Here is a 27,935-nt window from a genome sequence, read left to right as displayed (position 1 = left end):
CCCTGGAAGGACTTGTGAAGCTTGCTTTTGAGTGCAGGCCCTGTGCCTGGCCCTACCACTCTCTCCATCGCTCTGCTCTCCTGCCACACTGGCTTCTGGGAATTCCTCAACCAATGTCTTGCTGTCCCCATCCTGGGGACTTTGCACATGCTGTTCCCTCTGCCTGGAAAGCAGTTCCCTTGCTTCTGCCTAATTACCTGTAACCCTTCCCATTGATCAGCTCTGGTGTCTTCCTGAGGAAAGACTTCTTTTTTTTTTTTTTTGCGGTACGCGGGCCTCTCACTGTTGCGGCCTCTCCCGTTGCGGAGCACAGGCTCCGGATGCGCAGGCTCAGCGGCCATGGCTCACGGGTCCAGTGGCTCCGCGGCATGTGGGATCCTCCCGGACCGGGGCACGAACCCGTGTCCCCTGCATCGGCAGGCAGACTCTCAACCGCCGTGCCACCAGGGAAGCCCCCTGAGGGAAGACTTCTTGCTCTGCACCCTTGCCGCCTTCACCCTCCACACCTGAGTGAGCCCTCTTACACTCCCTCACCTGGAAACTGTGCCACTTTCCTCTTGGCAATGATTCCAGCTTGAAAGTGGACACTATTTATTGGCATCATCTGTGGGCAGGACAGCTTCCCCTTTTAGAGTCTAAATTCCCTGAGAAGAAGGGACAATGTCTGGTTTTGCTCAGCACTTCATCTCCAGCTCAGAGCTGGTGTTCAAATATTTGGATTGCGTGAATGGATTAATGATCAAATTAACAGCTAATCCTCACCAGCTCCTCCCAAGATAACCATTAGTAATCTCATTTTATAGATAAGGAGACGGAAACTCAGAAGGTTTGGGCTCGCCTAAGGCCAGGCAGCTTTGGGGGATGGCAGCTCAGCATTTGGAGTTAGAGCTGCCTGATCTCAACCGCATGGGGACCTTGGGGAGGAAGGCTGGATGGAGTCATTTAGGGAAATTTGAGTCCTACCTGTTTGTTTTCTTTGTTGATGCTCATGAAATTATTTAGTTCTCTGTGTTGATAGGAAACCGAGGTGCAAGCAACACTAGGCTGGAGGAACGAAGATCATGACAAGGTGAGGCTCGGCCTCGGTCTGTCATGGGAATCGATGAAGTGGGGCGCCAGGTGTTTACCGTAACAGTCCTACCAGGAGACCTGAACAGCAACACAATGCAGAGCGATTTCCTTGCCCAAAAATGGTTGTGTGCGTGTGTGTTGTTTTGTTTTGTTTTGCTCTTTTATCCTGAGGGAGCTGCATTCTTTGCTTGAATAATTGGTGGGATACCAAGTAAGCAGGCTGGGGACTTCCCTGGCGGTCCCGTCCAGGTTAAGACTCGGCACTTCCAATGCAGCGGGTGCAGGTTCGATCCCTGGTTGGGAAAGTAAGATTCCACACGCCGCGTGGCGTGACCAAAAAATAAAAATAATAATAATAAAATAAATAAATACAAAGTAAGCAGGCAGGAAACTCACTGCTGTTGTAGGCAATTACTAGCCTAGGAGTTGAGAGATGGGGGCTCTGGGTGCAGCAGTGTCAGACCCCTCCTGTATCCACCACCCATCACCCTCGGTACGCATGTTCGACCCCAGACCCATTCTGACTGGAAACTAAAATGAATTAATCAGCCTCAGCCCCTCACTATCCAACTCAGATTTACCCCACCTCCACGCCTGCCGCAGCTGGGCAGCCCCAACTTGCATGTGCGTAAAGAACCTAGATGATGAGCACTAAAAACCACGTGTCAGGGGCTTCCCTGGTGGCTCAGTGGTTGAGAATCTGCCTGCCAATGCAGGGGACACGGGTTCGAGCCCTGGTCTGGGAGGATCCCACATGCCACGGAGCAGCTAGGCCCGTGAGCCACAGCTACTGAGCCTGCGCGTCTGGAGCTTGTGCTCCGCAACGAGAGGCCGCGACAGTGAGAGGCCTGCGCACCGCGATGAAGAGTGGCCCCCGCTCGCCACAACTGGAGAAAGCCCTCGCACGGAAACGAAGACCCAACACAGCCAAAAATAATAAATAAATAAAATTAAAAAAAAAAAAAAAAACATGTGTCAGAAAGGGAGCTATTCCTTAAGGACTCATTACTTTGTAGACACAGTCTTTGACACCTTCCGCGCCCCAGCATTTTGTATCTGTTTAACTTTGTTGATCCCTGAAGACTGAACACACAGAGCCCTGGCTTAAGTCTGAAGAGTTGTCCCTATTGGGCTTAACAAGCCGCTGCTTTTGACCGGCTTACTATGAGTGTCATTGCTTTCAGTGCCCCGTTCCACTGATCTTCACAGAATAATATTATGGAAAGATCAATAGAACTGTGTTTTTATTTTATTTATTTGCTTATTTATATATTTTTAAAAGGTGTTTTTTTAAAAAATTAATTATTTATTTTTGGCTGCATTGGGTCTTCGTTGCTGAGCGTGGGTTTTCTCTAGTTGCGGCGAGCGGGGGCTACTCTTCGTTGCGGTCCGCAGGCTTCTCATTGCGGCGGCTTCTCTTGTTGCAGAGCACGGGCTCTAGGTGCGCAGACTTCAGTAGTTGTGGCGCATGGGCTTAGTTGCTCCACGGCATGTGGGATCTTCCTGGACCAGGGCTCAAACCTGTGTCCCCTGCGTTGGCAGGCGGATTCTTAACCACTGTGTCACCAGGGAAGCCCTAGAGCTATGTTTTCAAATTAAAAAAAAAAGTTGTTCTAACAGCAAAACCTTTTTTTTTTTTTTTTTTTTCCAAGTGATATCTTACAGGGAGCCTCAGTATAGAGGTCAATGTGGGCAGAACTGCTGGTGTTGGAGGGTTTCAGGGGACCTGGAGGCCAGCCCAGGCCAATCCAGCTCTATGGAGCAGTGGAACAGCCATCACTCTCAAATAATCACTCGAGTCCACTTGCAGCAAAGTTTGTAAAACAAAGGTATCGACTGTTGAAACTGAACTCTCATACAGCAGGCAGGGCCCCCATGTCCTGCCCTGAAATGTTTGTTTGTGATCCCCAAACCTTCTGATGTGTGAATATGTCTGCCTTTGCACATGGATAGTGGTCATGAGCGTCCGTGTATAATTCATGAAAATGGACCCAGTGCTGGAAAGAACATACCAGCAAGGCCACCTGCAGTAGGTGGCCAGGGTGTGATCATTTTAAATTCTCAACCCTCATCCGTTCTTCTCTCCCTACCTACCATGTTCCCATTCTAATAACTGGGGTTCTGTGGCCATGGTCTTCACTCTCACCCTCATGACGCTGTTAATGAATGTCAGTTCTAACATCTGGGGTCAGCTGAGCCCTGGTCCCTGCTTCTCAGTCTGCTTCTCAGCTGCCTGAGTCTCTCGGTTTCCGACTAAAACTGGAGGCTGGGCCTTATCTGTCTCTGCCCACCTCCTTGGATCCGATGCCTTGCCTCCTGAGATGGTTATAAAGTGCATAAATCAGGGATGGACTTACAGTCGGCATTCAATATCATTTGACATTTTTGTTGTTGTCGTTATTTTTACTTTTTAAAAATTCTGACTCCTATTTCGTGCAACCCTGGAACCAGTGAAAATCATGTTTCACCCTCTTGGGATCATGAGGTAAGCTTTACTTTACCAGTAATGGCATGACATGTCATGGTTGTATGCACTTAATCTCTATCACAGCCCTCATGAGGGATTTATTGATCTTATTTTATAGCAAACGAACAAACAAAACCCCACGCCCTCAGGTTGCTCTGCTCCCTCAGTGTTTCATTTGCAGATTAGGTATGAGAGGAAATCCCTTAATAAGTAAAAAGGTAATAAAATATGAAAACACACAAATACATACGAAAAGGCCAATTAGAACTGCTATTATAATGGTTACACTAGATAGTCCAGCATTTTCAAAGATCACGTTTTATTTTGAATTTTAGTAAGCAAAGTGGTTTTTGAAGTACATATTTATTTGATTGGACTTAGGATCAGCTACGCCCACTGTCCAACTTCAGTGCTGATCTCAGCGCTGCTCCTCCTGTACTTATGTTCTTGGGAAAAAGCATCCACGGCTCTTGGGAGGTTTTGTTTGCCTTTTCCTCCAATGAAAAGGGCCTCAGAAAAAAGGGTCTCGTTTAACGCTCTGGTAAAAGCTTGGGAGCCTTTCCCTGGGAAAAATGCCCATGCTAACACAATCTTGTACATAATTTCAGGATGTTGATACATTCCCCCAAAGCCATGGACCCAGATAAAAACTCCTGTTTTCCAGTCCGGACGTTGGAAGATGACGATGAAGTTGATATATGAAGAAGCACAAATTGGACAGCTGACCCTAATTAATCATAGAGGAGGAACAGGTGACAAGCACACACTCGTACCCACGTGACTGTACTTCTCCCAGCTCGCTCCAGCACAGGACAAGCGGCAGGTGTGGCTCACCGCCCCTGTGGCAAGGCGCTGACACGGTGAGAAGGACAGAGCAGAGGCAGGACCGGGCTGTGCTGATCTGATAAGGGGATTAAGTTTCGGCTTCCCTCCCACCATCCCTAATGCCCTCGGACTAAGCAGCTGCCCCAGCTCAGCTCTTCCTCGGATGCAAAACGTCTCTCTGCCCAGGCAGTCGCTGCATGCTGGCCCCCAGAGGCACCAGCCTTTCCTGAAACACATGGTGATGTTCTTTACACCTTTGCCCAGGCATGCCCTCTGTGGGCGATGCCCCGCCCCTCCGGTCAAGTACCCACTTGCTCTTCGAGACTGGCTCAGGTTTCACCTCTGAGCTGTTGCCCTAGTTCTGGGGGTGGGTTTAGCTGCTCCCTCCTGCGCTCTGCTCGCCCCACACCCACCCCTCTCTTTCCTGTGCTTACTACGCAGTAAGTGTGGGACTCCTACAGCAGTTATTTTTTCACATGATTGTCTTCTCCATCAAGAGGATGAGCTTCCTGAGGACAAAGACCAGCTTCTTCCAAGCGTCTGGCGCATAACAGTTACTTTATAAACATTTCTGGTCGGACTTCCCTGGCGGTCCAGCGGTTAGGACTCTGAGTTTCCTTTGCTGGGGCCCAGGTTCGATCCCTGGTCGGGGAGATAAGATCCTGCAAACCCGGCAGCGTGGCCAAAAAAGAAAAAGAAAAGTTTTGGGGATGCTATGACTGAGTGATATATATATGGTCAACCTATGAAAAGAAAGCAGTATGATACAGGACACGTGTAGGAGACAGACACACTGGAGAGGCAGCAAGTTCATGAAAACTTCTTTCCTAAAAGTAAAGACAAGTCACGAGGGTATATAAGAGCTGCCTGAAGCGGAGGGAACAGTGTGATACGTGAGCAGCTCAAAGGGGACACAGACGGTGCACCTGGCAGGCCAGAGGCTCTGAACCTGGAGCCTGGACCCCAAGAGCCGCTTACAGCAGAGTCCCCGAAGGGCCTCCTGGAGCAGGAAGGTGCTGTGGGACTCCATCTGCCTTCCCCACACTCTGTAACAAGAGCAAGCGCTTGGTTTTGTTTGGTTTTGTTTTGTTTTATTTGGCTGCACCGTGGCTTGTGGGATCTTAGTTTCCTGACCAGGGAATCGAACCCGGACCCCCTGCAGCAAAAGTACCATGTCGTAACCACTGGACCGCCAGGGACTTCCCAAGAGCGAGCACACTGAAAGTTCGTTTTCGTGCAGAGGTCTCATTTTCCTAGTGCATCTCACACACCTAATGTTTATCAGGCCCACATGCTTTCATTTTCTTTTAATAAAATCTCTGGGCCTTAACCCTGAATTGAGAGGGTCTGGGAGGAGCGGTGTGGCAGGAGGACGAAGCTGGTGCAGGAAACGAGGCAGTCCTGCACAGACGGGAAGGGATGTTCCATCAGCAGGAAACAGCCCTCAAAACCAGTCACATCAGAAATGGGTGACACCATGATGAACTGTTAGTGACGAGACATAAATGGAAATTGAGGGGTCTGACAGAGGGAACTTAAGAGAGACAAGAGATGTAACACCCCCTCCCCCCTGAGCAATCACCTTCAGCGGACACTGCCATTTGGAGCCTCAAAACCCTAGGCATCGGGTTAGCCCCGTGTTTGCACGTATGTTTAGCCACAGACCACTTTTCTGGAGTACATCCTATACAGTAAGTCCAACAGGTCCAGCAGATAAAGGAGAAGCAGCAGTGAGGGGGCCAGAGCCCGCACACTTCCCCCTCTCCTCCCCGAACCCAGTACCCCTGGAGGCAGGAAGGTCTCTGAGGAAGCCAGTTTGAAACCTATTGCACTAAATTACTGGTCTTAGTCTTGGCATCCCAAACTCCAATGACCCCAAAGTCCAGATGGACAGCATAAAAGAGTGACACTGGCTTGTTTTGGCTTTGACAAAATTGGGGTGTCCTAATAGAGGGAACCCCAGAGGAAAAGCTGTGCTTCCTCCACGGGATTGATTGTTGCTAGACTCTGGCAGACCGAGGAATGCAGCCGGCTCTGTGTTCACAGACCAGATTTTTCCATTGAAGCCAGAAATCCAGATTTTCCCATGAACTCACCTGACTTTAAAAAAAAAAATTAATAGACTATTTTTTAGAGAAGTTTTAGGTTACAGAAAAAATGCATGGAAAGTACAGGGAGTTCCCATATACTCCCTCCCCCAGCCCCATTCCAGTTTCTCCTATTATTAGCATCTTGCCTTAGTGTGGTACATCGGTTACAATTGATGAACCAATGTTCATCATTACTAACTAAAGGCCATAGTTTACATTCATTCTTCGCGTTGTACATTCTATGGATTTGACAAATGTATAATGGCGTGTATCTGCCAACACAGTATGAACCAGGGTCATTTCGTTGCCCTCAGACTTTTCTGTGCTCCACCTATTCATCCCTCTTCACTTACCCTTCCAGCAACCCCTGGCCACCACTGATCTTTTCACTGTCTCTGTTCTTTTCCAGAATGTTCATATCTTTGGAACTGTACAGTATGTAGCCTGTTCAGACAGGCCTCTTTCACTTTGGAAATATGCATTTAAGTTTCCTCCACGTAACTCCCGATTTTTAACTACTGAAAATAAATTGAAATAGTCACAAAATACTGAAAGGTAGACCTTCATCCTACACCTCTCTTGGTTGGATGAGGAGGTACGTTTCTCTCACTTTTTACAACCGGTATTGGAGGTGGGGGATGGGGGAGAGGGAGAGGGTCATCTCAGAAATGGAGGCAAATGTGAGGGAGAAATGGTTCCTGAAGGAAGCATGGCTTCCAGTTTCCAGTTTTGCTTCTGCTTTCTGGTTCAAGCTCGCTCAGCTTGGGATGAGCCCCTCCACCTTCAGTGTGCCTGCCTCACCCAGAATCCCACCTGGTTCTCACTCCATCCTCTTTCTCCCCCACTCCCACCCACCCCACTTGATTCAGAGAGAGAAAGCACAGTGATAATGCCCGTGGAGGCCCTATGTTCTCCCTCCCGGCTGTGCCCGTGGCCAGGGTTTGCCCAGAAGCATCCGGCAGAGCCATCCCCCAATAAGATGTAGCAGCCCTGGCTGCCGGCAGCCACAACCAGTGATACCTGGATAATATTTCTTAACATGAGGTTCACAGCTTGTTTTTATGCTCATGCAACATTCATATGAGAAGAACCATGTTTGCATTTAAAACTTGTGGAGCAGCTTAAGAACATGGGGCTGGAATCAGACAGTCCTGGGCTCAGATGACATTTCTGCTGCCGCTAACTAGCTAAATCCATACCCACTCTGGGCCCCAGTTTTCTCATCTGCAAAAATGAGCACAATAATGCCTTCTCTGAGAGCTGTTAAGAAGATTGAATGCTGCATGTGGCTTACACACAGAAATGTTCACTGAGCGTCAGTTCCTTGTCTGCGCCTTACGGGGAGCTAGAGACCTGGGTTTTAGTTCCAGCTTTGTTATCATCCAACTTTGTGTCTAGGAATTAGTCACAAATCGGAGACCACAAGCCACCAGCTGCCCTGCTTCTATTTATTTTTTAACTTTTTAAAAATTGAAAACGCTTTTTTAAAATTGAAGTATAGTTGCTGTACAATATTATATGTTATAGGTGTACAATATAGTGATTCACAATTTTTAAAGGTTATCCTCCATTTATAATTATTGTAAAATATTGGCTATATCCTCCATGTTGTACAATATATCCTTGTAGCTTATTTTATGCCTAACATCAATAGTTTGTACCTCTTACTCCCCTACCCCTATATTGCCCCTGCCCCCTTCCCTCTCCCCATTGGTAACCACTAGTTCTCTATATCTGTGAGTCAGCTTCTTTTTTGTTATATTCACTAGTTTGTTGTATTTTTTAGATTCCACATGTAAGTGATATCATACAGTACTCGTCTTTCTCTGACTTATTTCACTTAGCATAATACCCAAGTCCATCTATGTTGCTGCAAATGGCAAAATTTCATTCTTTTTTATGGCTGAGTAGTATTCTGTTGTGTGTATGTATGTGTGTGTATATATATATATATATATATATATATATATATATAAAAAATATATCTCATTTTTTTTTTTTTAGCGGTACGCGGGCCTCTCACTGTTGTGGCCTCTCCCGTTGCGGAGCACAGGCTCCGGATGCGCAGGCCCAGCGGCCATGGCTCACGGGCCCAGCCGCTCCGCGGCATGTGGGATCTTCCCGGACTGGGGCACAAACCCGTGTCCCCTGCATCAGCAGGTGGACTCTCAACCACTGCGCCACCAGGGAAGCCCTCACATCTTTTTTAACTTTTTATTTTCTATTGGAGTATAGTTGGTTAACAATGTTTTGTTAATTTCAGGTGTGCAGCAAAGTGATTCAGTTATACATATACATGTATCTATTCTTTTTCAAATTCTTTTCCCATTTAGGTTGTTACATAATATTGAGCAGAGTTCCCTGTGCTATACAGTAGGTCCTGGTTGGTTATCCATTTTAAATACAGCAGTGTGCACATGTCAATCCCACACTCCCAATCTATCCCTCCCCCCCACCCTTCCCCCCACCCCTGTAACTATAAGTTCATTCTTTAAGTCTATGAGTCTGTTTCCGTTTTGTAAATATATTCATTTGTATCCATTTTTTTTTTAGATTCTGCATATAAGTGATATTTGTCTTTCTCTGTCTGACTGACTTAACTCCATATGACAATCTCTAGCTCTACCCATGTTGCTGAAACTGGCATTATTTCATTCTTTTTAATGGCTGAGTAATATTCCATTGTATATATACACCACATCTTCTTTATTCATTCATCTGTTTTTCTTTTTTTAACTACATGCATCCATTTATTTATTTATTTTTATTTTTAAATTTATTTTTGGCTGCATTGGGTCTTCGTTGCTGCTTGCAGGCTTTCTCTAGTTGTGGCGAGCGGGGGCTACTCTTCATTGTGGTGCGCGGGCTTCTCATTGCGGTGGCTTCTCTTGTTGCAGAGCACGGGCTCTAGGCACTTGGGCTTCAGTAGTTGTGGCGCGCAGGCTTAGTTGCTCTGCGGCATGTGGGATCTTCCCAGACCAGGCATTGAACCCATGTCCCCTGCATTGGCAGGTGGATTCTTATCCACTGTGCCACCAGGGAAGTACCCATTCATCTGTTGATGGACACTTAGGTTGCTTCCATATCTTGGCAATTGTAAATAATGCTTCTATGAACATTAGGGTGCATGTGTCTTTTTTTTTTTTTAACATGTATCTTTTCTAATTCGTGGAAAACCTTTTTTTAATGGAACATCTTTTTATATACACTCAGAAAGTACACATATCAGGGAGTTCTCTGGTGGTCTAGTGGTTGAGATTTGATGCCTTCACTGCCGTGGCCCAGGTTCAATCCCTGGTCAGGGAACGGAGATCCCACAAGCTGTGCGGCATCACAAAAAGAAAAAGAGAAAAGAAAGAAAGAAGGAAAATATACATATCATAACTCTGCACCTTGATGAATTTTCAAAAACTGAACACACTGTATACTCAGGGCCCAGATGGGAAATAGCATCCCCAGAACCTTCTCGCTCCCCCTTCTGGTCGCTCACCCTGCAAGAGCATGACTACCATCCTGACCTCCAACACCCTCAGTTGTAGCTCTGCCTGTGTTTGTACCTTATATAAATGGAATCATGCAGTACGTGCTCTTGGGTCTGGTTTCTTTTGCTCAACACTGTGTGTGAGATTCACCCATATTGTTGGGTGTGGCTGTAGATTGTCCATTTTTATTACTGTATTGTAGGGCTGGCATTCTATGGCTGGCAGCCCAAATTCCACCTTCCATCTGTTTTCATAAATAAAGTTGCGGGGTTTTTTGTTTTTTGTTTTTGTTTTTTTAAACATAGCCATGCCAATTAAGTTCTGTACATGTCTATGGCTGCATTCTGCACTGCACTACAGAGACAAAAGCTGAGAAGACCATAAGGTCCACAAAGCTGGAGATACTATCTGGCCCTTTATAGAGAAAGCTCTGGGACTTCTACATAGTATTCCATTGTGTGAATATACTAACATTTATTTATTCATTTCACTGTTAATGAGCAGTTGTGTAGTTTCCGAGTTGGGGCTATTAAGAGTAATGTGCTAAGAACATCTCTTAAATGTCTTTTGGTGAAACATGCGTGTGCACTTGTGTTGCGTCTGTTCCTGGGAGTGAAATTGTTAGATCATAGGGCAGAGGTGAGTTTAACCTTATCAGAAACCGTCCATCAGTTTTCCAAAGTGGTCGTGCCGTTACCTCTCCTGTGAGCAGTGTCCGGAGCTCCACTTGCCCCATATGCTCTCTGCACTGGTATTTCCTGCCCTTATCATTTTAGCCATTTTCCCTGCTCCCATTTTGATGCTTCTCCTCTTTCTATAAGTTATTTCTCAGTTTGTGGTTGGGCACCTCCAGGGTTAGAGCACTCACTGCATCTAGGGGGCAACTGTTTCATCTTTGGACACTTTGTTTTCTTAAGAAGCTCTTCTTCATTGGATCACCTTTTGGATATTTAAAGATCAACACATGTGTCCCCACTGAATGCTGTCTTCTCCCAGGGAAAGAACACTAAACATTTCCAGCTTCTTTAAAGTCACTTGGAAAATAATGGTTTGCGTGCCCTCACCATCCTGGTTGCCTGGTGAAAAACAGGCTTAGCATCTCTGGACCTCAGTTTACCCATCTGTAAAATAAGATTTGATTCAAAGATCTTTAAAGTCATTTTAACTCCAACATTCTGTGCTAAACCTTAACTTGGGAACCCTTGCAGAGATACCCCTATACATTTCTAAACAGGGGCCACCCTCCCCTAAATGTTCCTGTTAATGTTTATCTGCTGACAGTAGCAAATGGAGACATTTATTCATTCCATTTCTCTTCCTTCCGACATAGTTTCTGAGAGCCAAGGATGTTCCAGTTGTGGCAGAAGGAGCTCATGGTGGTAAGACTGATGTGGGTTTCTCCTGTCACACACACGGCTCCAGCAGGAAGCAGGAAGGGAAAGTGGATTGTGTGCCGGGGGGACCCCGTATCGTCCATGGGAGGCTGTAAGTGTGCCAAGTGCACTTTAAGAAGGCGAGATCAGGGGAGATGTCGGCACTGATGAACTTCACCAGAGGCTGGAGGGTGACTGGGGGAGGGAGGAGTTGGTGCTTGCCTGAGCCTGGTCACTGGAGGACGGTAGACTGAGGCATCGGGGGAATGCAGGTTTCACCCTCAGCCTTCTCAGGATTTATTCGTTTGCAGCAAATGACTCCCAGGCCAGACTGCTCTCTGCTTTCTTTTTGACATAAGTGTCAGTGGTGTGTAAGGATGGAAGAATAGGTCAGCAAGTCTGGATGTCAGCCCCCTCTGATATTTGAATTTTGCAGAGACCAGCCTAATTTTTAAAAAATCAATTTATTTATTTTTGGCTATGTTGGGTCTTCGTTGCTGCATGCAGGCTTTCTCTCGTTGTGGCGAGAGGAGGCTGCTCTTCGTTGCGGTGCGTGGGCTTCTCATTGCGGTGGCTTCTCTTGTTGCAGAGCATGGGCTCTAGGTGCATGGGCTTTATAGTTGTGGCCCGTGGGCTCAGTAGTTGTGGCGCATAGGCTTAGTTGCTCCACATCACTTGGGATCTTCCCGGACCAGGGCTCAAACCTGTGTCCCCTGCATTGGCAGGTGGATTCTTAACCACGGCGCCACCAGGGAAGTCCAAGACCAGCCTAATTTAACTGACCCAAACACTGTCAAAATGTGAAGGCAGGACAGAGAAGATGAAAATACTAATTAGGTTTGCAAGATATTAAATTCCACAGTCTAATAGGAACACAGCTTTGAATTTTTAAAAAGAAAACCTAGCTGTCATGTGTTAATTCATTTAAGCCTCACAATTTAAGCCCATGCAGTGGAGATCACCCTTGTTTTATGAATGGGGAAACTGAGACACTGAAAGCTTTAGAACTTGCCCAGTTTGTAAGGATGAAACCAGGATTACAAACTCAGGCTGTCTAGTTTTACAGGCATTGCTCATAATCACGATCCTTTTAAATACAAGTACAATCATAGCGCTTCATGTTTGCGAGGAAACCTTCACTTGCAGGTCAGAATTGGAGGCCTGGCAGCTTGGCTAACTGGTGTTGGAATGGTGAGCTGATGAGATCCCAGCGCGGGGAGCTACCTAATCTGACTCTCCCCCAGTTTTACTGATGGGCTTAGGAATGGATGTCTCAGGGTCACAGAGCTCACTAGTGTCAACTATACTGTCAATAATAATGACATAAAAAAAATTACTCCACGAGGGCAAGGAAGTTCCCAGAGGAAAGCTGGATGCTGTCACTGGGAGAAGGCAGGCCAGAAGAATGGACATTCGCCATGGAGTGAGCATAACTTGTCCAAGGTCACACAGCCAACAAATGGCAGAATCAAACTTGAACTCAAATCCATCTTACATCGAAGCTTAAGGTAAAAAAGATATCCCCCTTTTATACCAAACCTTGAATGACAGAATCTTCTCTTTTCTTTTCAGCCAAGCATGTGGTCAGCTGGTTGTTTAGAAAGTAAATTCTTGGGTACACTTTATGAGTATTTTCTTGTGGGCTCATGATGGAATGAATGGTAGATTTTTATTAACGGTCCCAATTCTTCACTCTACCCTGTGGTAACACCCTTTGTCCTGGGAATTTATCTTCTTTTACCAAAAAGCTGAGTATATTTCCTTTACTGTTGATTCTGAATTTGGCCATGTAACTTGCTTTGGTCAATGGGATGGTAGAAGAGACTTGAAAAAGCACTTGACATTTCCACTTGCCCTTTTTGGCTTCTGCCATCACCATGAAAAGGACATACGTAGGCTAACTCGCTGTCCCAGGAGGAAGACGGAAGCCACATGGAGCAGAGCTGCCCCAGCTAAGGGGTCCCAGCCAAGCTCAGCAGAGTCCCAGTCCCCACTCAACCGGAACACACAGGTTCACCCCAACGTTCATCCCTTGATCCATCCTCCATCCTTCCACACTCTCCCTTCCTTTAATAACTGTTTATTGGGTCTCCAGATGGGCCTGGCACCCTGCTAGGCTCTGGTAGTCCTCCTGTTTTTGTTTTTCTTTAAAATAAATTTATTTATTTTATTTATTTATTTTTGGCTGTGTTGGGTCTTTGCATGGGCTTTCTCTAGTTGTGATGAGCGGGGGCTACTCTTTGTTGCGGTGCGCGGGCTTCTTACTGCGGTGGCTTCTCTTGTTGCAGAGCACAGGCTCTAGGCACGCAGGCTTCAGTAGTTGCAGCACACGGCCTCAGTAGTTGTGGCTCGTGGGCTCTAGAGCGCAGGCTTAGTAGTTGTAGCGCACGGGGCTTAGTTGCTCTGCAGCACGTGGGACCTTCCAGGACCAGGGATCGAACCCGTGTCCCCTGCACTGGCAGGCGGATTCTCAACCACTGCGCCACCAGGGAAGCCCAGTCCTCCTGTTTTATCCTCCTTGTTGCTGGGATCCAAGGCCACCCCTCCCCCCCACTTTTTGTTTACGTTGCCCAGTTACTATTGCTTGCGGTTGGTTTACAGAATATTTATTGTACTTATAAATCTATTCACTTTTTTTTGCAAACTATTTAAATGCAACTGATAAACTTAAAACCTTATGAATCAAATGTCCTTAAACATTTACACACTTGGTCAGATTATCCTGTTTCACTACAACTTTCAGTCTAATATAACTTCTCTTGAATGCTTCAAACACCTTAACAACACAAAAGTTTTTACTGTACCCATACTTAAGCTTATTTGTAAAAATCAGAACTATGGATTTGACCAATTTCTTTGTTAGCTATATAAAACATCTTTTTGTACTTTTCCAGGATTCTAATATCAGACCCAAAAGAGAAAGATTATCTCCTTCCCAGGTGCATGGAAATCACAGCCTCTGGATCAATGATTGATGGATTCTTAGCGGGAACACTGAATCCTTCAAGGTGAATCAGATGGCAGCAGGCATTTGCTGGTTGGGATGCCCTCTCTCAGATCAGGTTCAACTGCTAAGGCAACAGGACTTAGCAAGTTCTTGCAATCTTCACTTCTGTGTCTGTTGAATTTTAGGTACATGATGTTTGGCCTCAGTTTACAATTAACTTCATTATGCCTCATTAGAATTCATTATAATTAGCAGGGCCATAGAGCAGTTTAATCTATCAGCCATTCTCCTAGGACATCTGGCCAGTCCATTAACTTGCCACACCAATTATGAACGCTCTTTCTACTTGGTTATTTAGGAGACCACTGGTCTTGACCTGCCCTCCCTGGTTTGGGTACAGTTCCTACTCTTTCTGGAAATATTTGACTCACAGTAAACTTACCTGCTCTTCTCAACTTATATAGATATGCCATTTCATAAACAGATATACCGAACTTCAAGTAAGGAACAGATTCCCATATTATGCCGAACTTACCTACTTACTAAAACACTGCTTTTAGCCTTTCTTTGAGTTATAACTAGCTTTGTCATTACACATATTAACTTTTCCTTTTTTTAAAAAATAAATCAATTTATTTATTTATTTTTGGCTGCGTTGGGTCTTTGTTGCTGCGCTCAGGCTTTCTCTGGTTGCAGTGCGGGGGGCTACTCTTCTTTGTGGTGTGCAGGCTTCTCATTGCGGTGGCTTCTCTTGTTATGGAGCACCGGCTCTAGGCTCATGGGCTTCAGTAGTTGTGGCACACGGGCTCAGTAGTTGTGGCTCGCAGGCTCTAGAGCACAGGCTCAGTAGTTGTGGTGCATGGGCTTAGTTACTCCGCAGCACGTGGGATCTTCCCGGACCAGGGCTCCAATCCATGTCCCCTGCACTGGCAGGCGGATTCTTAACCACTGCGCCACCAGGGAAGTCCCTAACTTTTCCTTTTTGATCGTTAAGGACCCGTGGCTTTTCACAGATTCAACTTGTTCTGGTAAATCGACAACTGTAGACCTAGCTATTCTTTGTTATATCCAAGTTGTCACAACCTGACCAGAGGGACCCCGTTTCCTTTTCAGTCAACTCCTTTGTCCTTTCAGCAATAGCCCAGCACTTTTGACAGCAGCCTGGTTTTCTGGCAAGAGCAAGTTGTCTCAGGCCATTCTGACTTTCCCCTGCTTCCAGACGTGGACTCAGGTCCTTTGAAGGAGCCCTGGGTACCGCTAACGAAAAATGCTATTGAGATCAATGTGTGTGTGCTGAGGGTACAATGTGTGCATGCTGGTGATGAGATGGCACACCATGGCCACTGAAAAGGAAGAACTAGAGAGGACGTTGCTTCCTAAGGTCATAATTATGTTCTCAAATTGCTCAAATCATTCTACTATTACCACCTCTTCTTTTATACAGTTTTAAATATATTTTTCTCTATAACGTGCCTATTCAGATTTTAACACTTCACTCAGACTGTGATTATCCCAACCTCTGATTTTATCAACTTCTATGTGCCTCAAGGCCCATTATTTTGAGGTCACTTGTATGTATACTTTATCAGAACCTGCTTTCAAGAAAACATCTTATAAAATTATGTATCTAAATTTTTCTGTTTTCCTGTAAATGCTCATTTGTCATATACCTATTAGACATAACTATAAAATTATTGACACAAATATATTCAAATGCCATTTCATGGTGATACATTTCTGGCACAAATTCACTCCTGTGCTAGCCTTGAGAGGCTGATGGACACCAGAGGGCCAGCTGGGAAGCTCATCCCCTCTAGGAACTGTCGTTGAAGCAGGATGCCATTAATAATACAATTTTGAGGAATTTATATTTAATTCCACTAATGCGCCTTCATTAATTGAAGGCATTTGGGGATAGTACGCAAATGGAAAGAATAAAGGTTTTTGCTGACTGAAAATGTGCAAATCACTCAGCAAAGCCAGGGGTGGACTCTTCTCTCCATTTGCAGATCTGGTCCCATAGAAAGGGACTGGCTCTTCGTCATTTCTGTATGCCCGTGGCCAGGCCAGTTTTCAGTTATGATAGGTGCTCAGTGATTCTTCTTTGAATAGAGAAGGAAGAAAATGCCATGAGAATCACGGAGAAAATCATAACTGGCCAAATCATTAACCCGGGACTGTCATTCATAATCCACAATTTCTTTTTTTTTTTAAATTTGACTTTATTAATATTCTGAGGCAATTGGGTTTTGAGACAAACTTTAAATTGCTTCATTTCCAAAATTCATTTTCGTCACAACATCCGGGAGCAATCCGTCTGCTAATCAATAACTAACATTTAAATGGCTGTTGCCAGAAAGGCAACCCAGCACAAAACCAGCACTGTCAGCAACTCAGAACAACTCTAATTTCCTGACAGAAATCGATTCACAGCAACATAGTGGTTACTGCAAATATTTATCGTTCTGAAAAGGAAAGTTCATCAGTGCAGCTTCTTGAGCAGTTCATTCACAAATGAAGGACTGTGATGGGCTCCACCTCGACATCTGTCTTGAGATGTAGGATGTGGTGGGTGGCAATAACCCTATGATTGCCTTGAAATTGGCCCTTTTGGGGGTGTAGTGGGTACTGTGGGCCCATCCCAGATGGCCATGTGGGGAGAATATTGGGCATGGAAAGTCCAGTTCCACAGCTGGGATTTCACTGGCTTGCTGTGTGATCTCAGAAAGCCAACTAACGTCTCTGAACATTCCTTTTCTCTTCAAGGAAAGCATGATAATCAGATCTGTCCAATTTAGCCCTCCAGTTGTTGTGAGGATGAAACAAAGGGGTTGGGGGAGGAGATATCCCTGAACATATATTTAATGGACTGGGTAAATTTGGGGTCTTATAATGACTCTATTTCCCAAGAACAGGATTAAGGAGCAAGGCAGAATATTCATGAGAAATCAGAGTGTCATCCTAAAGCTCAGTGTTCATGGGAGTTTTACTAACTGGAAAACAAGTGACAATGGGAACAAATGTGCTCACTGAGTGACACTTACTTCTGTGCAGTAGGAGCTGGGAAACAAGGATAAAAAATCTGTGCTCATGAAGTTCATGGTCTAGCTCATGGGGAGGGGGCTGAGCAAACAGATAAACGCAACGGGTGTGGGGAGGATAAAGAGAGGTGTGAGTGGGAGTGTGGGAACACACAGGCATGAACTGAAGGACAATTTCTCAAGTCAAGCAGCAATAGAGGGAAGGCTATTCCAGGAAAAGACAACAGGCGCAGATTAGCACTTCAAGAGAACCATAAAAATAAATCAGTATTTCCCAAATTTCTCACTTGAAGTTCACTTTTACATTTTTGGGGGCCTTGTCTCTGTACCACATGCACCATTTTTTTCTTTTTTTAATTTATTGGCCATGCTACGCGACATGTGGGATCTTAGCTCCCTGACCAGGGAGCGAACCCACACCCCCTGCATTGGAAGCATGAAGTCTTTTTTTTTTTTAATGCTTTTTTAAATAGTATTTAAAAATTTTTTAGTTTATTTATTTTTGGTTGCATTGGGGCTTCGTTATTGCGCGTGGGCTTTCTCTAGTTGCATCAAGTGGAGGCTACTCTTCGTTGCAGTGTGTGGGCTTCTCATTGCGGTAGCTTCTCTTGTTGTGGAGCACGGGCTCTAGGCACATGGGCTTCAGTAGTTGCGGCACGCGGGCTCAGTAGTTGTGGCTCACGGGCTTAGTTGCTCCGCGGCATGTGGGATCTTCCCGCTACAGGGCTTGAACCCGTGTCCCCTGCATTGGCAGGCGGATTCTTAACCACTGCGCACCAAGGAAGTCCTGGGAGCACTGAGTCTTAACCACTGGAACACCAGGGAGGTCCTGCACCATTTTAGGTTGACCAATTTTTAAAAATATAAGTTGGGTTTAAAAAGAAAACTTTATACATTACTACCATAAATGAAAAACATTGTTAAAACAAAAGCTAACCTTAAAAATACAGGCAACAGGAACTCAATTTATTCAATAAATTACTGTCAGGCTGTTCTAGTTTCTGGGACCAAAGGGACGACAAAGACGAGATGGAGATAAATTAATGTCAGGCAGTAATTGATACTGGGGAGAAAACAGAAAGTGACTTAGGAGGGCCACTTTGGATGGGGTGGTCTGGGAGGGCCCACCAGGAGATATCGTTTGAGCAGAGATCTGAAGGAAGTGGTAGACCAAAAGGAAGACGAGGTCATTACATCTCAACCAGATACTGTTGCCTGCAGAAGGAAGACTGTGAACCAGATTCAGGGAGACGAGCAAGGGTTAGGGAGACGTGCTCACACCCAACTGAGACTTTCTGCAAGACAGGAGGACAGAGAGAAGGCAGTCATTCTGTCGAGGCGGTTACAGTTGTTTAATTCAGTCTGGAAGACTAAATCAAGTCGGGTACTCCTAGCGGAAAGCATCCCACTTCAGGAAACACTGCAACCTTTGAGAGGGAGGCAGGCTGTTACCGCCCCGATTGACAAATTAGTAAACTAAAGCCAAGAAAAGTTAAATCGCTGGGAACTGGGACCGGAGCGCTGCCTTAACCTCGTACAGCCCGGTGGAGTGCAGGGATTGGGTCCAAGGATGGGCCGGCAGGTAGATGCTGGCTCTGGCAGCACTGTGAAGACTCCCAATCCTCCAATCTGCGTTCCACGCCTCTCGTTAGCCCCTTCCCAGGAGAGGCTCAAAACGCGGAGCTACGGAATCTGCGGAGCGGGACACAAAGCACGACCGCCGCAGCCGAGCATGCGCAGTAGCCCAGCCCAGCCCGGCCGCTCTCGCCGCTGGGGGAGGGTCATCCAAGCCTGACGTCCGCGACGCCGTCGTCAGCGCCCCGGGAAGAGGAGGGCGAAGACTCCATCCGCCATGTTGGATGCCGCAGATTCGCCATAACCGCGCCGGCTCTTTTCTTAAAAAAATAAAAATAAAAAGCGAAGCATCAGCGGAGCGCCCCGCCTTCTCGGTCGGCGCGGGAGGGGGCCCAGAAGAGCCCGAGGCTTTTTTTTCCTCCGCGGTGGGGGCGTTGCCATGGAGACGCGGGCGGCAGGTGAGCCGGGCTGGGGGTTGGGGTGGGGATGAGGTGGGGGTGGGGCGCGGCGCGGCGCGCGGGAAGCCGTTTCGAGCTTGGAGTCGGGTAGAAGCGCGCAGGCCGCTGGGCGGCGGAGGGATCTGCGGCCCAGGGCGGAGAGCGGACGTAGCGGCGTCCTTCGACGGCACGTTAAATCGCTGGCAGTATCCCGCCGCCTTGGGTTTTTATTAAAAAAAAAGTAACGAGGGTGCTAGCGGAAGAACGAGCAAGGGAAAGCAGTGCGCTCGCGCGTGCGGGGCCGTTTCCGGGGCAACGGGAGGGGTCGGGGCGCGCGCTAGCGACCCAGCGCAGGCGTCCTGGCGGGCGGGAGGTTCGAATCCGATGCTGCCGACTCGGTGGCCGCGTGGGCCTTGGCTCGGCCTCCTTGTTGCCTGGCCTCAGTTTCCTCCTCTGTGAAATGGATAGTGCCTTTAGACCCATGTACTTGGCCAGGATGTTTTGAAGGGAAAGGGTTCCACCGAGCTGCTGAAGGAAAGTTTCTTTGTGTCCGGTAGAGGGAGCCATAAACACCAGGGATTAGCTGGTTACTGCTGGTAACCCAGTAATACCCTGTGATAAATTGTGATTTATTTATTTATAAATTTATTTATTTTGGCTGCGTTGGGTTTTCATTGCTGTGCGCGGGCTTTATCTAGTTGCGGTGCGCGGGCTTCTCATTGCGGTGGCTTCTCTTGTTGCGGAGCACAGGCTCTAGGTGCGCGGGCTTCAGTAGTTGTGGCTCGCAGGCTCCAGAGCGCAGGTCTAGTAGTTGTGGCGTACGGGCTTAGTTGCTCCGGGGCATGTGGGATCTTCCCGGACCAGGGCTCGAACCCTTGTTCCCTGCATTGGCAGGCGGATTTTTAACCACTGCGCCACCAGGGAAGCCCGATAAATTGTAATTTAGCCTCTACCTGCCGCCTAGCTCTGTGGGCCCTTGTTCCTCACCCTTTAAAGTTAAGCTGACATGGCACCTCCTCCAGGCAGCCGTCCCTGGCTTCTTGGGCGACGCGGCCTTTCTGCTGGCTGGATGCAGGACCGCGATGGATCTTCCACTGAACACCTGGTCAAAGCCCTTAAACGTTGACCTTGGGGCTCCTTCCTGTGTAATTAACAGTAAGCATCCACACTGGGGCACTGACCTCATGCCTTTTGCTGCTCAGTTTTCCCGACACCTCTAATTTGTGTGTCATTTACTGACGAGGAACAAAAGTTCAGAGAGGTCAACTTCATACAGTTTAGAAATGGCAGAGCTGAGGCTTTAAAAATCAACTTCCTCTGACTTGGGATGAAATCCAAACTTCTGGGTGACTGCCTGGCTTGTACTTCCAACCCCTGGATCGGTGCCTGGCCCCGGGTGGGTGCCCAGGGTGCCTTTATTGAACGGAAGAATGAATGAACTATCTGACCGCCTCCTGCCCCCTTCCAGCCTGGTTCCCTGGCAGAGCCCAGTGACTTCGGAAATATAAGCTTAGTGTCACAGGGCTTACCCTGCACAACTGCCCCTCCAGCTTCATCTTCTGAGCCTACGGGTTCATCCCAAAGTAGCTATACTGAGTGTCCTGCATGCTGAGGGCTGCAGAAGACACCTAGAGCTTATGTTTGCTGGATGTTCGGTGCCCAAACCCCGGGGGCACTTTTCTTGGCTTCTTCAGTTCAAGCCAACAGCTTTGCATGACACTCCCCTCGACATGCCAGGTAGGGATGGTAAAGAGTCCTTTGACCCTTGGTCCTGCCCTCATCCCATTGTTGTGTCAGATTCCTGCAAGTGAGTGTGTGTGTGTGTGTGTGTGTGTGTGTAGTGATGAAGCAGACCCAGAGCCAGAGTGGTGGGTCAGGAGCCCTGAACTATGCCAGGCATTCTTTCTGACAGTGATGATGTTACGAGTCCAAGCTCGTACTGTTTGCCGCACGACAGGTCAATAAATCGAGAGATGAGTCTTTTGGGCAAGGAATAGTGACTTTATTTGGAAAGCCAGCAGACCGAGAAGATGGTGGACTAGTGTGCCAAAGAACCATCTTACCTGAGTTAGAAGTCAGCCTTCTTTTATACCAAAAGTGGAGGGCGTTTGGTTGGTTGCTGCGAAGTTCTTGGTGCCAGAATCTGTTGTTCTCACAGCTGTGCACCTAGGTCTGGTCACAGTGTTCCTATAAACCTCCAAGACAAATGGTATCCTGTGTGTCGTGACTTTTTATCTTTGTGTGAATGGAGAAGTGTTGTACCTTTAAAAGTCAGAGCCTTGAGAATGGGCTAACCTGTATATTTTAGGCAACATTCTTAACTTGTAGCAAAAGCAATAGAATACAAAGTTTAAAGGAAAAAAAAACAGATCCAGTATGGAGTCAGATTTGTTCTTCCCTATTACACTCTCTTCTCTGTTTGGTGCCTTCCCTCTCCCAAGACATTGGGCTACTGCTGATGATACACGACATGCACTGCCCACCTCTCCTTTTTTGGAGTTTACTTAGCAGTTTTGTTTTTGTTTTTTTTTTTAAACCTGGCACTTGTTGTAGTTTCCTTCAATTTTCAGCTGTGTAATCAGTGACCAAAAATCATGTTTTAAAATACGTTGCTGTTAACTTGCGGTCAGCTAATTCCTGAAAAGAGCCTCCTGTTTTGCTTGGTTGTTGGGTTAACGTAGGAGAGCCGGTAAAATACATGATAAGATGGAGTCGCATTTGGTCTCTAAGGTCCAGCTTTTCGATGGTAAACCAGCCACGATGGTCATTGCCGTGCACTGGAGATCTGTTACCGCACTGCTCCCTTCTCAGCCGGTTTCCCATTTACCTTGTAAAATGGTTTCTGTGTCTTTTCTCCCCTTACTTTACAATTTACATAACAACTTTTCAATGGCAGCTATCCTTCAGTAGAATTAAGTTTCTGCCTAGGGCAAGGGCAGTCAAGAATTGGGTATATTAAAAAGACTCTCCTTAATTGCATTTCCTTTGTAGATAGTTTCATGCATGCTGCTTCTGAAAACCTCCCCAGCAAGAGGGGCTGATTTAATTATGTAGAAGAGATTTAGCCTAGAGTTGTTTTCTCTTTGTTAGCAGCTGTTTATTCTGTTAAACTTTGACTGTCTTTGCCATTTCTCAAGGGCAGGTGTCAACTTTAAGGGCTGGAACAGTCTGGAGGGTGGAATGAACACGTGCTCTGGGGCCAGAGATCTGCTACTCACCAGATTCCTGACCTGAGGGAGTCACATAACTCGTGGAACCCACCGCTTCTTCTGTGGGAGACATGGTCCTGCCCACGACCTGGGTTATGGCGCACTGTAGATGCTGTGGGCACTGCTGTTTATCCCTTTCACCGAGACCCCAGTCTCTCTGCTGTGCAGCTTAGTGCATTGAGATCTACTTGCTCCTTGAAAACAGTTGTGGTTGGAAAATGTGATAGACTTTGATTGGTTAAAAAAAAATTTATTATTTATTTATTTATTGCTGCACTGTGCAGCTTGCAGGATCTTGGTTCCCTGACAAGGGACTGAACCTGGGCCCCCGTAGTGAAAGCACTGAGTCCTAACCACTGGACTGCCAGGGAATTCCCATTGATTGATTTCTTTTTAAAAGAAAGAAAAGTAATCTGGGGGTGAAACAAATTGCCATATTAAACAGCTATTGTAGGTTTGAAGTTGCGTCTTTTTTTTCAAGGAACATAAAATATATCATTATATGCTTATAAACAGATTATGCTTGGCATGTTAATAGAAAAAGGATTTTAACTTGGGTAACAGATTTTTCTTCTTTTAAATCATGTAACAAATGGAGCCGCAAATTTTTGAACTCTGGAATCTGGCACGTTTGTGCCCCAGTTGGGTCTGGGCTGAGGCAGGATGGGAAGGGTGGGGACCGGACTTAAGAGGCAGCTGCTGGCCTTGCTGGGGTAGGGAGAGGAGGGGACCAAATCAGCCACCACGTCTGGAGCCAAGGAGCGGGGGGCTTTGGGAGCCGCATTCTGGAAAAGGAGGGTCTTGGAGGTCCTGGCAACCTGGAGGACCTTGTAAGTCAGCCCCAAGCCTCCTTGTAGGGCCCTAGCTGGCTTCCTTCTTTCTGTTAGATATTTTTTTCCCATCTCTGCCAGCAGGCCTCTTTTTCTGAGGCCACCACCACTTCTCTGCCCCTTAGGATTCTCCCTTCCTTCCTCCCTTCCCAACTTCCCATCCTTCCTTCCTTCCTTCTTTCTTCCTTTTTTTTTTCTTCCAAGCAGATTCCTTGGTTCACCCAAATGTTTGTGACAAAGTTTGTGCCGGAAAGTGAGAATGCAGTCAGATATGATTCGCTGTTTCCTCCTGAGGATCTCACACAGTCCTAGCTGTGGAACCGATCCTTTAGGAGATGGTGCCAGAGACTATGATGGAAGTAAGCCCTGAGAGTTGAAGGCTTGAGGGGGTGCAGTGCACCTAGCCCAGCCACTTAGTTACTGTGATCCTTTGTTGAAAATTACATGGGGGTCCATTTCTGAGCTCTCTGGTCTATTCCATTGATCTATTTGTTTATCCTTCATCAGCACCGCACTGTGAATTACTGTAGCTTTCTAGTAATTTCTGAAGTTATGAGGAATAAATAGGAGGACACTTTTTGGAGGGGCAGAGATGAGGCAGGAGCAAGACCCAGCATCAGGTGCTGTTACGGTGCATCCCAGAGATGATGACACTCACCCCACAGCAGTGGGTGTGGGAGTGGAGGTTTGGGGCAGATTTAGAGAAATGGACCAGAGTAAAAACCCATAGGACTGGTGATCGAGTGGATTTTAGCTTAGAGACCAGCCAGCATTCATCTGTGTTTGGTTTCAGGGAAAGAGCAGTGATGAACCAAACAGGCACAGGGATATGAAACGTTCCAGGCTCCATACACACAGCTGTGGTCCATTATTCTCACATCCCTCCTGCAGTGGTAGAGAGAAGAGCTTTTGAATTCTGCTCCCTGTTTTTATTTCTGAGTTGGTGCAGGGCTTGCCGGGTTACTGGAAGCACCTCAGAGAGACCCTTCCTGGGGACTGAGGCCCTTCCCTCCACTCTGAAGAGGCCCCTGGAGCCGAAGTTCTGTGCAGCCCTACCCCAGGACGGCCATGGGGCAGCTCTTACCCGTCGCTGGGCAGGAGTCAGAGGACCAGAGAAGTTTTGGTTTTACCGGGATGTGGGTTGGCCGGCGGCTGACCCACCCTGAGCCACTCTTTCTTCCCCAGCCCTTAGTTTTGTCTGTTTCTCTGGGAAGTGTGAGTTGACTGCCTTGGTTAACCTTAGCCTCGGGGGTTCTTACGTGAACGTTCTGGAAATGCTTTAGTCCTCACGACAAAGGAAATGCAGCATTTGTTAACCTTAAACATTGATCTCTTAAAGCTTTTAACTGTATTTTGAATTAAATGATATTGATATTTTTGGAGTTTACAGTCTTTTAGGAGGAGCACGTTAAACAAATAAATACATCGTTAAATACATGATTACAGATTGCGGTAATTGCTTCAAAGCGGAGGATGGGGGGGAGTGGGCAAGAGAAAATAATGGGGACCTAATTTATATTGAAGGAGATTTAAGAAAAGCCTCTCTGACAAACTGAGGTTGGAGCTGAAACTTGAAGCATGAGGTTCTGGATTAAAAAAAAAAAAAGTTTGATGAGCAGAAAGCAGGCACTCGCCAGCCCTCTCCACTTTGCAGAATTTCAGGCAGCTCAGGACTAGCTCCCTGAGGCCGGAGTTCTCCTTTGCGCTTTATCGCCCCCTAGGGGACATGCATGGGAAAGGCCCTGCGGAAGTGGAGATAGCCTAGGAGACAGCTGTGCCTGCAGAGGGGGCGGCTGCACGTGGGGACTGGCCTGGCCACCGTGTAGGCGCCGTCCCAGCAGCGGGACCCGTCAGGTATGGCAGGGCATGGCTGAGACCGGGATGCTGGACCTGCAGGGGAGGAGGTCCAGGGGCCGCCGCTGGCTTGGTCAGAGGCAGTGGGAGGAGCTGGCCTCGCCAGGGTCACCTTAAGGCTGCACGAGCTGGAGCCGAGTCAGGGAGGAGGACAGGCTGCCTGACCTTCTAAAGGTCCCTGCCCTGAAAAAAGAGCGGTAGCTGTCCAAACCGGTGAGGGGCAGGTCGGGCACTGGCTGCAAGTCTGGACACCCTGTCCTTTCCAAGGCAGCAGTCTATGAATTTGGGCCACGAATAAAACCACGGTCACTTTAAACTGTTTTCACGAGCAACATGGCATTATTTGTTTATGTTTCTGGAGTTTGTGCCTTACTCATTGCTAAATGTGCTTCGCTTACATAGTATGTGGTATATATTAGGCATTCATTAAATGTTGAATTGTGAGACTAAGTAAAAAACTACCTTTTTCCCTAGTGAAAAACCGAGTAGCCCAGGTATGTGGAGAACACACCTAATGTTTACTTCATATATTGGTTACCAGGAAGAATGGACCAGATCATTCTGGTAGGCTGGAGCTGGGTGGCTGCTGGGGTTTGGAAAATTCTTCTTTTCCCTGTGGCTCTTGCTTAAATTTAAAGCTCTGTTCTGGAATTTGAACAGACCTTAGACACGTCTGAATATTAGACAGCAGTTCTTTCTTCTTGAATTAATTTGCAAGTTCAAAATACTTTGTAACTGAGACGACTGGCAGGCTTTCATGATAAGTAAAGCAGGTATTTAAAATTTGATTGAAGTTGGGCTTCCCTGGTGGCGCAGTGGTTAACAATCCGCCTGCCAATGCAGGGGACACGGGTTCGAGCCTTGGTCGGGGAAGATCCCACATGCCGCGGAGCAACTAAGCCCGTGCACCACAACTACTGAGCCTGCGCTCTAGAGCCCGTGAGCCACAACTGCTGAGCCCGGGCGCCACAGCTACTGAAGCCCGCGCGCCTAGAGCCCGTGCTCTGCAACAAGAGAAGCCACTGCAGTGAGAAGCCCGCGCACCACAACGAAGACCCAGTGCAGCCAAAAATAAATAATAAATAAATGAATAAACTTATTAAAAAAATAATAAAATTTGAAGTTGTGTTTGCATGTTTCCCACATTTTCCTTCAGTTCCTGCCCAGGCTGTTATTTTATCTCCTTTGATTATGACCTCAGGAGCCTGGAGCAGACAGCCAGCGTCTAAAGCCTGTGATAATAAATGGAAATGTCCTCATCTTCTGCCTCTTTTTCAACAGTGTGGACAGTAACTCTGGTCGGCAAGGTCTAAGCTTCCTAATTCCTTGTCTCCATTTTCCTAACTCTGTGGGTCCCAAAGATTTCGGGGTGCTGGAGGCCCTCTCCTGTCTCGCTGGCTGTCAGGGAGTGGCACCTGCAAACCACATTTCTCTGATCTGCAGTGAAAAAGTTGCCAGGTGTCCTGGAAATAATGTGAATACTGGATCTGTGTTCTACTCCAGACTGCAATGTGCTGGAAGTGGGAAATACACACCAGACTTTGAATACTTAGTACGACAGCAACATCAAAAGAATGTGAAATTTCTCATCTCTCTTTTAAAAATGGATTACAAGCGAAGTGATAATATTTTGGATATACTGGGGTAACAAAACATATTATTAAAATTAATTTTACTTGTTTCTTTTCATTTTAACGTGGCTGCTTGAAATCACACCAGTGGTTCAATTTCTTTAAAAAAATTTTTTTTAATTTAAATTTATTTATTGTTATTTTTGGCTGCATTGGGTGTTTGTTGCTGCATGTGGGCTTTCTCTAGTTGCGGCGAGCAGGGGCTACTCTTCGTTGCGGTGCGCGGGCTTCTCATTGTGGTGGCTTCTCTTGTTGCGGAGCAGGGGCTCTAGGCACGTGGGCTTCAGTAGTTGTGGCACGCGGGCTCAGTAGTTGTGGCACGCGGGCTCAGTAGTTGTGGCTCACGGGCTTTAGAGCACAGCCTCAGTAGTTGTGGCGCATGGGCTTAGTTGCTCCGTGGCACGTGAGATCTTCCCAGACCGGGGCTCGAACCTGTGTCCCCTGCATTGACAGGGGGATTCTTAGCCACTGCGCCACCAGGGAAGTCCCAGTGGTTCTATTTCTGTGGGACAGCACTGGCCTGGATGGGGCGCTGGGCCTCTTGAGCCATGGTGGCTGCCCTCCCAGAGTTTCTGCAGAGAGCCACACGTGTGTGCGTCTCCCCATGCGAGGCAGTGACCCGGGCACAGGGACCCGCCTGCCATCTGCAGGAACTTGCCCAGTGTGTACAGCAATGGTGTGTGTGCTGAGCCGTGTCCACCTGCCCGGTGGGCTGTGTTCACAAGCCCCTTTCACCCATTCTTCCCAGTTCTGCTCTGCACCTGCGTCATGTGGAGCAGAGTCCACAAAGCCCTTTTCCCAGGATTCCTCCACATGGTGACCCCTGCCTCTACCGTCCTCATGAGGTCAGCAGGGTGGCTGCAGTTGCCACTGCGGGTTTCCAGCCAAGGACCTACGGGCTCGGGAAGGGAGAGGTCCCTCCAGCCAGGCAGATGTGGCCACGTGGGTGGGGTTTGACCCCGGAGCCTCTGTCCTGAGGCCCAGTGCTGAAGCCGGTTCAAGGCAGCCCTTTACCTTCTGAAGTTAGGACTAATGGTGCCTCCACCACAGAAAGGAACCAAAATAAACTAGAACAGCAAAAAACCCAAACCGGAAACTCAGAG

At 47.1% G+C, this 27,935-nt stretch overlaps 2 protein-coding genes across 6 annotated transcripts in view; both read left to right on the top strand.

The window, feature by feature from the left end:
* The window catches only part of LOC138413865 (WAS protein family homolog 6-like), an 89,162-nt gene extending 80,807 nt beyond the window's left edge, over window positions 1-8,355 (top strand). For 2 of the 4 annotated variants that reach the window (XR_011246235.1, XR_011246234.1), the window contains 3 exons: window positions 1,019-1,069; window positions 2,724-2,900; window positions 4,147-8,355. The gene's annotated coding sequence lies outside the window, so the exon portion shown is untranslated. Of the gene's footprint in view, window positions 1-1,018; window positions 1,070-2,723; window positions 2,901-3,522; window positions 3,557-4,146 lie in introns of all 4 variants that reach the window. The other 2 variants (XR_011246237.1, XR_011246236.1) reach the window with 2 other exon arrangements.
* Window positions 8,356-18,714: 10,359 nt separating this feature from the next.
* ZFAT (zinc finger and AT-hook domain containing) overlaps window positions 18,715-27,935 on the top strand; it is a 183,945-nt gene continuing 174,724 nt past the window's right edge. For both annotated transcript variants that reach the window (XM_059995226.1, XM_059995225.1), the window contains exon 1: window positions 18,715-19,329. In XM_059995226.1, the coding sequence (XP_059851209.1) occupies window positions 19,311-19,329 (19 nt within the window). In that variant the 5' untranslated portion in view covers window positions 18,715-19,310. The remainder of the gene's footprint in view (window positions 19,330-27,935) is intronic.

The sequence above is a fragment of the Delphinus delphis genome, chromosome 17 (assembly GCF_949987515.2).
Source record: "Delphinus delphis chromosome 17, mDelDel1.2, whole genome shotgun sequence".
NCBI lineage: Eukaryota > Metazoa > Chordata > Mammalia > Artiodactyla > Delphinidae > Delphinus > Delphinus delphis.
The sequence above is the reverse complement of the archived record's forward strand: the minus strand, read 5'-3'. Positions and strand labels throughout refer to the sequence as shown.